This window comes from Heptranchias perlo, chromosome 26, assembly GCF_035084215.1.
Source record: "Heptranchias perlo isolate sHepPer1 chromosome 26, sHepPer1.hap1, whole genome shotgun sequence".
NCBI lineage: Eukaryota > Metazoa > Chordata > Chondrichthyes > Hexanchiformes > Hexanchidae > Heptranchias > Heptranchias perlo.
Window position 1 is genome coordinate 11419993 of NC_090350.1, and position 16109 is coordinate 11436101.

At 45.3% G+C, this 16109-nt stretch overlaps 1 protein-coding gene across 1 annotated transcript in view; it reads left to right on the forward strand.

Annotated features, from left to right (window-relative positions):
• Window positions 1–14516, forward strand: part of sh3d21 (SH3 domain containing 21) — a 99129-nt gene extending 84613 nt beyond the window's left edge. Inside the window, exons 14-17 of the mRNA XM_068006976.1 lie at window positions 3483–3598; window positions 5188–5438; window positions 6450–6513; window positions 13231–14516. Of these exons, the coding sequence (XP_067863077.1) occupies window positions 3483–3598; window positions 5188–5438; window positions 6450–6513; window positions 13231–13272 (473 nt within the window). The 3' untranslated portion in view covers window positions 13273–14516. The remainder of the gene's footprint in view (window positions 1–3482; window positions 3599–5187; window positions 5439–6449; window positions 6514–13230) is intronic.
• The last annotated feature ends 1593 nt before the right edge of the window (window positions 14517–16109 follow it).

Consider the following 16109-nt stretch of genomic DNA (forward strand, 5'->3'; position numbering starts at 1 on the left):
GTCAGCACTGAGCAGAATAAAACTCCTACACTTTCAATGCTTAATCAAACTGTCTGATCAAACGCTCCCAGGTCAGATACAGCACGTGTTAGATAAAGTATAAAGCTCCCTCTATGCTGTCCCATCAAATACTCCCAGCGCAAGTACTGCCCGGGTTAGATACAGAGTAAACCCCCTCTACACTGTCCCATCAAACACTCCCAGGGCAAGCACAGCCCTCTGAGTGCTTGATGGGACAGTGTACAGCGAGCTTTACTCTGTATCTAACCCATGCTGTATTTGACCTGTTGTGTTGTGTTTTGCTGTTCTGTGTTGTGCTGTGTTGTGTTGTCTTGTGTTTTGTCGTCGTGTGCTGTGCTGTGTAGACACAGAAGTCTAACTTGGTGATGTGGAATTGCACACTCCAAAACAAAGGCCAGTGCTGAGCTGGTACCTACGGTATGAAGAGGCCGTTTATATTGTGGTTTGACTTCTAATACATCCATCAAGTCCTCTTCACACACTTTTAGAACTGCTGGCCTTGACTGCCGCCTCTGTATACTGGAGGGGGAACACTCCCTGTTCAAAGATTTCTAACCCCACAACTGAAAAATTGCACTTTTGTGCACTTCAGTTTGCTTTTCTCCTATAGTACAATATTGGGAATAGTCACGGTCAGTTCATGTCCCACTGCACTCCCATTGTAATTATTTCTTTTCACATGTCATGCCTGAGGCTGTTGGGTTTCAGTTTTCACAGAAAAACAAACTTAAATGTGGAATGTGATCCCAAAACATTAATTAAAATCTTGAAATCCAATGTGAAAAAGCAGAATATAACTTATTCAGTCGCCCTGAAGCAGTGATCTTGGTCATAGGCATTTATTCAGGGCTGTTTTTCAGTTGTCTATTTCTTTTTGAATTGTCAGCTATTTTTAGGGCTGTGTCAGCTCTTTTAAAGCTGTTTGTCAGCTCTTTTGAGTCTTGAGGCATCAGCTGTGGCTCAGTGGGTAGCACTCTTATCTCCTGAGTCAGAAGTTTGTGGGTTCAAGTCCCACAGATGATATGTTCAGAGACTTGAACATATTATCTGTGCTGCCAGTGCAGTACTGACGGAATGCTGCACTGTCAGAGGAGCTGTTTATCAGATGAGACGGAAGTAAAAGATCCCCACGGCCACTGTTTTGAAGAAGAAAAGGGGAGTTCTCCCCTGTTTCCTGGCCAATATTTCTCCCTCAACCAATAACACTAAAATAAATTATTTGGTCATTATCACATTGCTGTTTGTGGGACCTTGCTGTCCGCAAATTGACTGCCACGTTTCTTATATTGCAACAGTGACTGTGTTTCCAAAGTATTTAATTGGCTGTAAAGCACTTTGGGATTTCCTGAGGTCGTGAAAGGTGCTATATAAATGCAAGCCTTTGTTGCTTTCTTATTGTAGGTTAGACTGTATAGTGTAGGGACAGGTTTGCAGTAAGCAGTGCTCCTGACACAGTGCTTAGGTTTATTTTATGGCAGCAAGTAGGAAGAGCAAGAGCAGCAGTAAAGAAGCAGCTTTTATACTCAGCGTTTCTCTGCTCTGGGCTCAGTCTAAAACTGCTTCTCTGTAGTGCTGTAAGTTGAGAATCAGCAAGCAGTCATGTGCTAGATGTGGCTCAATGCACTTGTGCCTCTTATGTCAGAAGGTCATGGATTCAAGTCCTAATTCAGAGACTTGAGCACATCATCTAGGCTAACACTTCAGTGCAGTGTTGAGGGAGTGCAGTACTGTCGGAGGTGCGTCTTTTGGGTGAGACGTTAAACCAAGGCACCATCTGCCTTCTCAGGTGGACGTGAAAGATCCCGTAGCATTATTGGAAGAAGTGCAGGAGATAACTCCTGGTAAACACCTCCCCTCAACCCTCGAAAGTAGACTAACTGGTCATTTATCTTATTTCCAGTTGTGGGATCTTGCAGTGCGCAAAATGGCTGCTGTGTTTGCCTACATTACAACAGTGACTACACTTCAAAAGTACCTCATTGGTTGTGAAGCACTTTGGGACGTCCTGAGGATGTGAAAGGCGCTATATAAATTCAAGTCCTTTCTTTCTCACTCACCACCCATGTAGAAATGTAATGGCAGAGAGGGAGCCGGAATGGTACAGAATACAATCATGCAGGTTTTGAAATTCCCGTCATATGGAAATCTCGTACTCTAACTCCCTCGAGACTTCTACAGTCCAGCGTCAGTTTAAGAATAAAGGACTTACGTCAAACTTCAAATTATTTGTGAAAATAAATGACAAGGTGCTCATCAGCTGCCAGCCTCTTCCAGCCAGCAGATGAATGAGATTGCCAGCCCCTCGGTCTGGGCTGAACTGGTCCCCCATCTCAGAGGTGCTGATAAGTGAGGAGTAAAGCTGATAGCAGTTTACACATTTTGCACACGTTATATATTTAAAAACATAAATTCTAGAACACGTTTTTCGCCCCTCCCCATCTCTGTAACCTCCGCCAGCCTTCCAACCCAATGAGATCTCTGCGCTCTTCTAGCCTCTTGCTCATCCCTGATCTCCCTCGCCCCATCATTGGTGGCCGTGCCTTCAGCAGCCTAGATCTAAAGCTCTGGAATTCCCTCCCTAAACCTCTCCACCTCTCTACCTCTCCTCCTTTAGAGATGCTCCTTAAAACCTACCAATTTAACCAAGCTTTTGGTCACCTGTCCTAATATCTCCTTATGTGGCTTGGTGGCAAATTGTGTCTGATTACGCTCCTGTGAAGCGCCTTGGAATGTTTTACTATGTTAAAGGCGCTATAAAAATGCAAGTTGTTGTTGAGTAGATTTGACAAAAAAGAAAGATCTTGCATTTATATAGCGCCTTTCACAACCTCAGGACGTCCCAAAGCGCTTTACAGCCAATGAAGTACTTATTGAAATGTAGTCACTGTTGCAATGTAGGATAGGTGGCAGCCAATTTGCGCACAGCAAGATCCCACAATCAGCAATGTGACAATGACCAGATAATTTGTTTTAGTGACGTTGGTTGAGGGACAAATATTGGCCAGGACACCGAGGAGAACTCCTCCGCTCTTCTTCGAAATAGTGGCCGTGGGACCTTTTACATCCACCTGAGAGGGCAGACAGGGCCTCGGTTTAAGGTCTCATCTGAAAGACAACGCCTCTGACAGTGCAGCACTCCCTCAGTACTGCACTGGAGAGTCAGCCCAGATTTTTAGATCCAAAGAATGCATTTCTATAGCTGTAAGTTGCAGTTAATGTTACTTCTAAGTCGGTGTATCTGAAGCATGTGCTTGGGTAGATAACAGTTTTTTTATGCAGCAGCTGACAAAGAAACCACATGACCACTTCAGCTATGTATTTCTTAAAGGGCCAGTGCTCAAAATTCCCACCAGGTGACGGCTAATATCTAACTGATCGTGGAGCAGGAATAAATAGGTGTGCAAAACTGTGATTTAAAAACATTTCTATGACTTGAATTTTCTTTTTATTTCCCCTCTCAGATTCGGTGACTTTTGGCATGCTCGCTGTATCCGCAGAGAAGCTGAGCCACCCGACTGTGGACAGACCCAAACCCCAGGGGCGCAGGCCACCCTCTCAGTTTGCTGCTTCACCAGCTGTAAGTTTCCCGTTTGCCTCTTGTTTCTGAGCAGCTCCCAACGCTTGCGGGGGAGCGAAGATTCTTAAACGTCAAGCAGATTCTAAAAGAAAAAGAAAACTGGGAATAGGCTGCATCCGAAAGGGAAAGATGGCTTAAAGATTCCCCCCCCACCAACCAAACCAGAAATATTCATCTCCTTCCAGTTTTCATCTAGTACTGGCAGATCTCCCGTGACATTGCTCATGATGAAGAGGGAGCAGTGGCACAAGATAGAGTGGAGCTACTGGCCGCAGCCTGCAACTACAGCTCCACCCAGCCTCTGTTACACAGGGAAATTCCGTTATAACTGATCAAAAGTGTGACCCAAAAGCTGTGACAACAGGAAGTGAAGTTTGTGATCAGGATAGCTGCATCTGCACAGATCTTTTACAAATATAATAGAAATGTAGAGATTTTGTAGGGTTTTTTCCCCTAAAAAGTTACTTACCTTCTTAAGCCCGCGACAACTTTCCATAAAGGGTTACAATCCCAGTATGTATCCACCTATTTCTCTCCCCTGACTCCAGCAAAACCCCACAGCTGATGGGTTTTGGACGGAGGCTCAGAGCGACTTAGCGCAGCAGGTCTGGTGAGGGTCACAGGTGAGCGGGAGGTGGGCTGCAAGAGGATTCTCAGTAACGTTGAACTTATGTGGAAAGGAGCTTTTAAAAATTTGCTTCTCTGTTCACTTTCTCATTCCCTTTAAGGTGTTCTTTCTTAAATTTTCCTCTCTGGAGGAGCTGGTGGAGTGTGCTGGTGTTCCCAGAGGTGTGAATTGGAGTGTGTGGCTGCAGTTCGCACGTGTGCAAATCCTCTCCCCACAGAAGCGTGTAAGGCATTAAGAATTTCACCTGAGAGAGAAACTCTCAGGACCAGTGACCACTCACTGCCTTCACGCTCCTGGCTACAGATTGCACTGGCAGAGACCTTGGTATGGGTCACCTACCCAATTGGGCTCCCTCAGTATGTGGCACCAACTAAAAACAGTCTCTGAGGCAATCGTAGAATGGTACAGCACGGAAGGAGGCCATTCGGCCTATCGTGTCTGTGCCAGCTCTTTGAAAGAGCTTTCCAATTAGTCCCACTCCCCTACTCGTTCCCCATAGCCCTGCAAATTTTACCTTTTCAGGTATTTTTCCAATTCCCTTTTGAAAGTTACTATTGAATCTGCTTCCACCGCCCTTTCAGGCAGTGAGTTCCGGATCATAACAACTCTCTACGTAAAATAATTTCTTCTCATCTCCTCTCTGCTTCTTTTGCCAATTACCTTAAATCTGTGTCCTCTGGTGATCGACCCTCCCACCAGTGGAAACAGTTTCTCCTTATTTACTCTATCAAAACCCCTCATAATTTTGAACACCTCTATTAAATCTCCCCTTAACCTTCTCCGCTCTAAAGAGAACAACCCCAGCTTCTCTAGTCTCTCTACATAACTGAGGTCCCTCATCTCTGGTATCATTCTCCTCTGCACCCGTTCTAAGGCAATCTTCAAATTTGCTCTAATTCTGCTTGTGGGTGAATGTTCCCTGAGGAGGTTTCATTCTCTCTTATTCTTAAACTGCCTATAGCAGGTCGCCAAGAGGTCAACATCACCGGCAGCGCCAGCTAAGGTAACAGCTCCGACCATCCAAGTTACCGAGCCCTCCCCCCATCAAACACACTGGTCGGCTGCTGTAAAACCAAGCACAGTCCTATGTGGTTCACTAAACAAACCGAAGAGAGAGGCGGAGAGCGAGGACAAGGACGCAGCCATTGCAGCGCTGAGAGCGGAAATGCGAAGCCTGCAGCTTAGCTTGGATCTGCTGAAGAATCAGCATTTGTAAGTAACATTCAATTTAGAAACTGTTCCCAGTCTTTGTTGCATCTGACAGTGGACAGACCAGCATAATCTAACTGGAGACAGAAGAGACCAGCAACATCTAACGGGGGAACAGGAGAGACCAGGAACATCTAACTGGGGAACAGGAGAGACCAGAAACATCTAACTGGGGAACAGGAGAGACCAGGAACATCTAACTGGGGAACAGGAGAGACCAGCAACATCTAACTGGGGAACAGGAGAGACCAGCATAATCTAACTGGGGAACAGGAGAGACCAGGAACATCTAACTGGGGAACAGGAGAGACCAGGAACATCTAACTGGGGAACAGGAGAGACCAGCAACATCTAACTGGGGAACAGGAGAGACCAAGAATGTCTAACTGGGGAACAGAAGATACCAGGAACATCTAACTGGGGTGGAGAGGATGGGGAATGGAGACACGTAGATGAAGACATTAGGAGAAAATTACTTACAAAACGGAGAGCAGAGCCCAATAAGTCAATGTGTAAATGAGTTGCCCGGTATGGTACTGACCAGCAGTCTGGGCTTCAATTCCTGATCTCGATTGAGTTGTTTGGTCTCCTCTGAGTCACAACAGCTATAATTGGCCTCAGTGCCCCTGGGTGCAGGACAGGAAAGATCAGCCAGGGTTCTTGCTCTTGATTGCTCTCCAGTGATCCCTGCTGGAAAGTGTGGACATTGGGCAAAGCCGGGATTGGGCTCGGCTGTGATGCCACCCAAGATCAAATAGCCACTGTAGAAATAGTATATATGGGGGGGTAGTACAGGACGGCTGCCTGTGGCCCTGGGGCTGTGCCCAGCCCAGCAACACCTTCAGGAGAGGAGAAGGAGAAAATTCACACAATAAAAAATATGAGACAACGTGACTGAAGGGAACTGTCTGTGGCTTTAAGTTGAAAGTTTACGTCACCTGTGTACGTGTGTAAGGTGGGATACACTTAACGAGACTTCATGTAATCGAGTGATGTTCTCTTCATCATTAACAGGATAGATATAACTGATTTAAAAGAAGAGATTTCAGAGGAGCGGACCAAACGGAACATACTGCAGGTAAACCCCTGGCAGGAGTCACTGTCTCTATGGGATCTGACACTCATTATTATTATAAAGATTTGATAGGGTAGATGGAGAGAAACTATTTCCTCTGGTGGGGGAGTCCAGAACAAGGGGGCATAACCTTAAAATTAGATCTAGCCATTCGGGGGTGATGTCAGGAAGCATTTCTTCACACAAAGGGGAGTGGAAATCTGGAACTCTCTCCCCCAAAAAAGCTGTTGAGGCTGGGGGTCAATTGAACATTTCAAAACTAAGATTGATAGATTTTTGTTGGGTGAGGTTATTGAGGGATATGGAGCAAAGGCGGGTAAATAGATTTGAGGTACAGATCAGCCATGATCTAATTGAATGGCAGAACCAGCTGGAGGGGCTGAATGGCCTCCTCCTGTTCCTATAAGACGCCCCTATCAATTCATAAAGTAATTTGTCATAATTTAATATTTCATTTTCCTTTGGAAGTTGTTCCCGATACTTGTTGCTCTGCCCAGCCCACCCCCAATCACGCTCCAAGGTGGGGTATAGAGACACCAGGTGGCACTGCCTGGCTGTGGCATTGCCCGGTGTGTCTGAGCAGTGCAGCATGGCATCTCACTTCTCAGGTGACCCCTCGGTCCTACTGGGAATATCGCGGTGAGCTGAGACGCTCTCCTCCCCTCTGCCCCCAGACACGGCCTGAAAGATTGATTGCGATGTTACAGGGGCAAAGCTAAGAACCAACCTCCTCCCTGGCAATTCACTGGGGAGCATCTGAGAGGCAGAAACTGGGCAGATCCAGGTTATGCTCCAAATTGCATCCCCGGATTGGGCCAAAGTTCCATCCCAACCCTAATCGGAATTTAACCCTGCCATCCACCCGAACAGGCTGACATCGTTTAACATCTCCTCTACAAGACAGCACCATCTGACACTGCAACACTCCCTCAGCGCTGCACTCAGGTATCAAGCTCGGATTATATGTTCCACCTGAGTGGGTATAGCAATGCAGTGGTTGTGTTACTGGACTAGTAATCCAGAGAACGTGAGTTCAAATCCCACCCTGGCAGTTTGAGAATTTCAATTAAAAGAAAATCTGGAAATAAAAAGCTGGTGTCAGTAAAAGTGACCATGACACTGTCGGATTCTCATAAAAACCCAACTGGTTCACTCATGTCCTTTAGGGAAGGAAACCTGCCGTCCTTACCCGGCCTGGCCAATATGTGACTCCAATCGCACACCAATGTGGTTGATGCTTAACTGCCCTCTGAAGTGGCCTAGCAAACTCCGTTGTATCAAACCACTGGGCAACTAAGGATGGGGAATAAATGCTGGCCTTGCCAGCGATACTCGTATCCTGAGAATGGATTAAAAAAATAACTCAACCTTCTGACTCAGTGCTATCAACTGAGCTGGATATGAACAGTTAAAGTGTTGAAGTGACATTTCTCTGTGCATTTAGTGGGGATGTTAACTCATTTAAACCAAACTTATTAACAGTCCTTCTGGTTCTGGTCATTCATGCAGTGTCACTGCATGGCCTGCTGGTGACACTGCTGAGCAGCGTAAGCCACCAGCAGCCTCTCTGTGGGCGTGCGAGTGAGGTGCTTGTTAAAGGAGGAGTTCATTATCACCAACGGGGGGGGGGGGGGGGGGGGGGGGGGAGGAGTCACTCTCAGGTGGTCCTATACAAGAAGACATCAATAAACTTGCAGCATAGGCAAGTGAATTTCAATATAGACAAGTGTGAGGTGGTGCATTTTGGTAGGAAGAATAAGGAGGCCACATACTGCTTGGAAAATAAGAGTCTAAATGGGGTAGAGGGGCAGAGGGATCTGGGGGTACAGATACACAAATCATTAAAAGTAGCGACGCAGGTTAATAAGGCCATTAAAAAAAGCACTGGGGTTAATTTCTAGAGGGATAGAATTGAAAAGCAGAGAAGTTATGTTAAAATTGTATAGAACCTTGGTTAGACCGCACTTGGAGTTCTGTGAACAGTTCTGGTCTCCATATTATTATTTTTTTTTTATTCGTTCACGGGGTGTGGGCGTCGCTGGCGAGGCCAGCATTTATTGCCCATCCCTAATTGCCCTCGAGAAGGTGGTGGTGAGCCGCCTTCTTGAACCGCTGCAGTCCGTGTGGTGACGGTTCTCCCACAGTGCTGTTAGGAAGGGAGTTCCAGGATTTTGACCCAGCGACAATGAAGGAACGGCGATATATTTCCAAGTCGGGATGGTGTGTGACTTGGAGGGGAACGTGCAGGTGGTGTTGTTCCCATACGCCTGCTGCTCTTGTCCTTCTAGGTGGTAGGGGTCGCGGGTTTGGGAGGTGCTGTCGAAGAAGCCTTGGCGAGTTGCTGCAGTGCATCCTGTGGATGGTGCACACTGCAGCCACAGTGCGCCGGTGGTGAAGGGAGTGAATGTTTAGGGTGGTGGATGGGGTGCCAATCAAGCGGGCTGCTTTATCTTGGATGGTGTCGAGCTTCTTGAGTGTTGTTGGAGCTGCACTCATCCAGGCAAGTGGAGAGTATTCCATCACACTCCTGACTTCTGCCTTGTAGATGGTGGAAAGGCTTTGGGGAGTCAGGAGGTGAGTCACTCGCCGCAGAATACCCAGCTTCTGACCTGCTCTTGTAGCCACAGTATTTATATGGCTGGTCCTGTTAAGTTTCTGGTCAATGGTGACCCCCAGGATGTTGATGGTGGGGGATTTGGCGATGGTAATGCCGTTGAATGTCAAGGGGAGGTGGTTAGACTCTCTCTTGTTGGAGATGGTCATTGCCTGGCACTTATCTGGCGCGAATGTTACTTGCCACTTATGAGCCCAAGCCTGGATGTTGTCCAGGTCTTGCTGCATGCGGGCTCGGACTGCTTCATTATCTGAGGGGTTGCGAATGGAACTGAACACTGTGCAGTCATCAGCGAACATCCCCATTTCTGACCTTATGATGGAGGGAAGGTCATTGATGAAGCAGCTGAAGATGGTTGGGCCTAGGACACTGCCCTGAGGAACTCCTGCAGCAATGCCCTGGGGCTGAGATGATTGGCCTCCAACAACCACTACCATCTTCCTTTGTGCTAGGTATGACTCCAGCCACTGGAGAGTTTTCCCCCTGATTCCCATTGACTTCAATTTTACTAGGGCTCCTTGGTGCCACACTCGGTCAAATGCTGCCTTGATGTCAAGGGCAGTCACTCTCACCTCACCTCTGGAATTCAGCTCTTTTGTCCATGTTTGGACCAAGGCTGTAATGAGGTCTGGAGCCGAGTGGTCCTGGCGGAACCCAAACTGAGCATCAGTGAGCAGAAGGATATAGAGGCACTGGAGAAGGTGCAAAGAAGATTTACAAGGATGATAGCAGAACTGAGAGGTTATACTTATCAGGAAAGATTGAGCAGGCTGGGGCTCTTTTCTCTAGAAAAAACTATGCAAGTATAATTGAACAGTGGACAGCCTTTAAAGAGATGATTTGGGTACAGACAAGATACATTCCAACGAGCGAGAAAGGTAGGGCAACTGAAGCCAGAGCTCCCTGGATGACAAAAGAGATAGAGAGTAAGATGAAGTGGAAAAAAGGGGCGTATGACAGATGTCACGTTGATAACACAAGTGAGAACCAGAGAGAATATAGAAAGTTCAGAGGGGAAGTGAAAAAGGAAATAAGAGGGGCAAAGAGAGAGTATAAGAATAGACGAGCGGACAACACAAAAAGGAATCAAAAGTCTTCTACAGACATGTAAACAGTAAACAGGTAGTAAGAGGAGGGGTGGGACCGATTAGGGACCATAAAGGAGATCTACTCATGGAAGCAGAGGGCACGGCCGAGGTACTAAATGAGTACTTTGCATCTGTCTTTACCAAGGAAGAAGATGCTGCCAGAGTCTCGGTAAAGGAAGATATAGTTGAGATACTGGATGGGCTAAAAATTGAGAAAGAAGAGGTACTAGAAAGGCTAGCTGTACTTAAAATAGATAAGTCACCTGATCCAGATGGGATGCATCCTAGGATGCTGAAGGAAATGAAGGGGGAAATTGTCGAGGTACTGGCCATAATCTTCCAAACATTCTTAGATACGGGTGTGGTGCCAGAGGACTGGGGAATTGCAAATATTACACCCTTGTTCAAAAGGATAAACACAGCAACTACAGGCCAGTCAGTTTAACCTCAGGGTGGTGGGGAAACTTTTGGAAACGATAATCCGGGACAGAATTAATAGTCACTTGGATGAGTGTGGATTGATTAGGGAAAGCCAGCACGGATTTGTTAAAGGCAAATCGTGTTTAACTAACTTGATAGAGTTTTTTGATGAGGTAACAGAGAGGGTAGATGAGGGCAATGCAGTTGATGTGGTGTATATGGACTTTCAAAAGGCGTTTGATAAAGTGCCACATGGTAGGCTTGCTATTAAGATTGCAGCCCATGGAATAAAGGGGGCAGTAGCAACATGGATACAGAATTGGCTAAATGACAGGAAACAGCGAGTAGTGGTGAACGGTTGTTTTTTGGAGTGGAGGGAGGTGTGCAGTGGTGTTCCTCAGGGGTCGGTGCTGGGACCACTGCTTTTCTTGATATATATTAATGACTTGGACTTGGGAATACAGGGCACAATTTCAAAATTTGCAGATGACACAAAACTTGGTGGGTTGTGAACAGTGAGGAAGATAGTGATAGACTTCAAGAGGATATAGACAGGCTGGTGGCATGGGCGGACACATGGCAGATGAAGTTTAACGCGGAAAAATGCAAGGTGATGCATTTCAGTAGGAAAAACGAGGAGAGGCAATATAAACTAGAGGGCACAATTCTAAAAGGGGTACAGGAACAGAGTGATCTGGGAGTATATGTGCACAAATCATTGAAGGTGGCAGGGTAGGTTGAGAAAGTGGTTAAAAAAGCATACGGGGTCCTGGGCTTTATAAATAGAGGCATAGAGTACAAAAGCAAGGAAGTCATAATGAATCGTTATAAAACACTGGTTCGACCACAACTAGAGTATTGTGTTCAGTTCTGGGCACTGCACTTTAGGAAGGATGTGAAGGCCCTAGAGAGGGTGCAGAGGAGATTTACTAGAATGATTCAAGGGATGAGGGACTTAAATTACGTGGATAGACTGGAGAAGCTGGGATTGTTTTCCTTGGAACAGAGAAGAACATAAGAACATAAGAAATTGGAGCAGGAGTAGGCCAATCGGCCCCTCGAGCCTGCTCCGCCATTCAATAAGATCATGGCTGATCTGATCCCAACCACAAATCTAAAGAACACAAGAAGTAGGAGCAGGACCCGGCCACACAGCCCCTGGGCCCTCTCCGCCACCCACAGGGCATTGACCGATCCGAACTCAGCTTCATGTCCAATTTCCAGCCCGCTCCCCATAACCCCTAATTCCCTTTACTTCTAGAAAACTGTCTATTTCTGTTTTAAATTTATCTAATGATGTAGCTTCCACAGCTTCCTGGGGCAGCAAATTCCACAGACCTACCACCCTCTGAGTGAAGAAGTTTCTCCTCATCTCAGTTTTGAAAGAGCAGCCCCTTATTCTAAGATTATGCCCCCTAGTTCTAGTTTCACCCATCTTTGGGAACATCCTTACTGCATCCACCCGATCAAGCCCCTTCACAATCTTATATGTTTCAATAAGATCGCCTCTCATTCTTCTGAACTCCAATGAGTAGAGTCCCAATCTACTCAACCTCTCCTCATATGTCCGCCCCCTCATCCCCGGGATTAACCGAGTGAACCTTCTTTGTACTGCCTCGAGAGCAAGTATGTCTTTTCTTAAGTATGGAGACCAAAACTGTAGAAGGTTGAGAGGAGATTTGATAGAGGTATTCAAAATCATGAAGAATCCAGTCGGAGTAGATAGAGAGAAACTGTTCCCATTGGTGGAAGGGTCAAGAACCAGAGGGCATAGATTTAAGGTGATTGGCAAAAGAACCAAAGATGATATGAGGAAAAAATTTTTTATGCTGCAAGTGGTTAGGATCTGGAATGCATTGCCCGAGGGAGAGGTGGAGGCGGATTCAATCATGGCCTTCAAAAAGGAACTGGATAAGTAGTTGAAACAAAAAAAAATTGCAGAGCTATGGGGATAGGGTGGGGGAGTGGGACTAGCTGGATTGCTCGTGCTTAGAGCTGGCGCGGACTCGATGGGCCAAATGGCCTCCTTCCGTGCTGTAACCTTCTATGATTCTATGATAAGAGAAGGCTGAGGGGTGACCTAATAGAGGTCTTTAAAATTATGAAAGGGTTTGATAGGATAGAGCAGATGTTTCCACTTGTGGGGGAAACCAAAACGAGGGGCCATAAATATAAGTTGTTACCAATAAATCCAATAGGGAATTCAGGAGAAACTTCTTTACTCAGCGAGTGGGTAGAATGTGGAACTCGCTACCACATGGAGTAGTTGAGGTGATCAGGATAGATGCATTAAAGAGGAAGCTCGATAAACATGAGGGAGAAAGGAATAGAAGGATATGTTGATAGGATTAAATGAAGAGGGGTGGGAGGAGGCTCCTGTGGAGTATAAACACCAGCACGGACCAGTTGGGCCGAATGGCCTGTTTCTATGCTGTACATTCTATGATATTCTATTGCCTTTTGACAGGCTGTTGTGGGGAGCAGAGTCTGTACCTGCCCTGTGAATAACAGAGAACTCCAAGGATCAGCAAATTCCAGCAAAAAAAATGGAAAGTATATATTTTTTTAAAACTTTATAATTTTGTATTTTTATTGCAGGTGGAAGTTGAAAAACTGAGAAAATTCGTAACATCTCTATGAAAGCACTAAGTCTGAACATTCTCCCCTACCCCGAGCTCCTGGCTGCAGCCTGTGGCCCACCCTCTGTGAACAGAAAATTCAAAGGGACACTGTCCTGGTTTCGGATCAGTTCCCTGTGTTTGGAATTGTAAGAATCTAAAGCCGATTCCCCGGTTCGGGGGATTGTTCTGGTGTTTGTTCAGTGCGTGTTGTACATGTTGACGGTGGAGGTGCAAGGATCCTCTGGGGTCTGAGATCACGACACGGAGCCAGAAACAGGGATCCATCGGCTTTGAAAAACGGACTTGGAAGGACTTGCATTTCTATAGCGCCTTTCACCACCTCAGGACATCCCAAACACTCGACACCCAATGAAGGACTTTGAGAAGTGTCGTCGCTGTTGTAATGTAAATCCAAGATGGCAGCTCGGTGAAAGACCTCGCACAGGTTTCCATCCGCAGTAAAGATGGCGGACTCCACTTTCTCACCCGGACAAATGCACGGTGCCAATCGCACCGCTCTCTTTTAGCGCTCAAAATTCCTAGAATTCCAGTTATCCGTCGGGACCGACCAGTGCATGGCAGAAGGTGGGTCGTGCTCAGGGATTGGGGAAGGTGCCTTGGCATCTCCAAGCGGCTAAACCTCGAAAAACCAGAAGGTGAGCCGTGCCAGGCAGGTACTCGTGGGCATTCACTTGGGTTGAGGAAGGGGAGATTTTGCGCCAGGCGAAAGTCTGCTGGCCAGCTGATGGGCTGTGTGTTTTCTTCAGTCTTTCAGTCAGTGCTTTTAATTGCCTGTGTTCTGTAATAAGTGTGGGAGCAGCTCAAAGCATTCCCAGCCAACGTCATGACGACTGTTGGGATGCCCTCGGAAATAAAGCTCCAACTTAACAACGGTACACGTAACTTTAAACAGAAGTCAGGTTTGCCAGTGAGGCAGATCCCTTTGAACAGAGCTGATGTTTACTAATGATGCGCAGAGTTCACGTTTACGAACAAATCCCACATCCCTTTAAACAGCTCATGTTTATTAATGATGTGCATCTCTTTAAAACGGAGCTCATATTTATTAACGATGCACATCCCTTTAAACAGAGCTCATATTTATTAACGATGCACATCCCTTTAAACAGAGCTCATGTTTATTAACTAGCCACATCCCTTTAAACAGACCTCATGTTTATTAACGATGCCCATCCATTTAAACAGAGCTCATGTTTATTAACGATGCACATTCCTTTAAACAGAGTTCATGTTTATTAACGATGCCCATCCCTTTAAACAGAGTTCATGTTTATTAATGATGCCCATCCCTTTAAACAGAGTTCATGTTTATTAACGATGCCCATCCCTTTAAACAGAGTTCATGTTTATTAACGATGCCCATCCCTTTCAACAGAGTTCATGTTTATTAACGATGCACATTCCTTTAAACAGAGTTCATGTTTATTAACGATGCCCATCCCTTTAAACAGAGCTCATGTTTATTAACGATGCTCATCCCTTTAAACAGAGTTCATGTTGACGAACGATGCACGTCCCTTTAAACAGAGTTCATGTTTATTAACGATGCACATCCCTTTAAACAGAGTTTATGATTATTAACGATGCTCATCCCTTTAAACAGAGTTCATGTTTATTAACGATGCCCAGCCCTTTAAACAGAGCTCATGTTTATTAACGATGCTCATCCCTTTAAACAGAGTTCATGTTGTCGAATGATGCACATCCCTTTAAACAGAGCTCATGTTTATTAACGATGGACATCCCTTTAAACAGGGCTCATGTTTATTAACGATGCACGTCCCTTTAAACAGGGCTCATGTTTAAAAATGCTGTTCATCCCTTTTAACAGACCTCATGTTTATTAACGATGCCCATCCCTTTAAACAGAGTTCACGTTTAAAAATGCTGTTCATCCCTTTTAACAGACCTCATGTTTATTAACGATGCCCATCCCTTTAAACAGAGCTCATGTTTATTAACGATGCCCATCCCTTTAAACAGAGTTCACGTTTAAAAATGCTGTTCATCCCTTTTAACGGACCTCATGATTATTAACGATGCCCATCCCTCTAAACAGAGCTCATGTTTGTTAACGATGCTCATCCCTTTAAACAGAGCTCATGAATATTAACGATACACATCCTTTTAAACAGAGCTCATGTTTATTAATGATGGACATCCCTTTAAACAGAGTTCATGTTTATTAACGATGCTCATCCCTTTAAACGGAGCTCATGTTTATTAACGATGGACATCCCTTTAAACAGAGTTCATGTTTATTAATGATGGACATCCCTTTAAAAAGAGCTCATGATTATTAACGATGCGCATCCCTTTAAACAGAGCTCATGTTTATTAACGATGCTCATCCCTTTAAACAGAGTTCATGTTTATTAACGATGCCCATCCCTTTAAACAGAGTTCATGTTTATTAACGATGCTCATCCCTTTAAACAGAGCTCATGTTGACGAACGATGCTCATCCCTTCAAACAGAGCTCATGATTATTAATGATGCGGATCCCTTTAAACAGAGTTCATGTTTATTAACGACGGACATCCCTTTAAACAGAGCTCATGTTGACGAACGATGCATGTCCCTTTAAACAGAGCTCATGTTTATTAACGATGCTCATCCCTTTAAACAGAGTTCATGTTTATTAACGATGCACGTCCCTTTAAACCGAGTTCATGTTGACAAACTATGCTCATCCCTTTAAACAGAGCTCATGTTTATTAATAATGCACATCCCTTTAAACAGAGCTCATGAATATTAACGATGCACATCCATTTAAACAGAGTTCATGTTTATTAACGATGGACATCCCTTTAAACAGATTTCATGTTTATTAA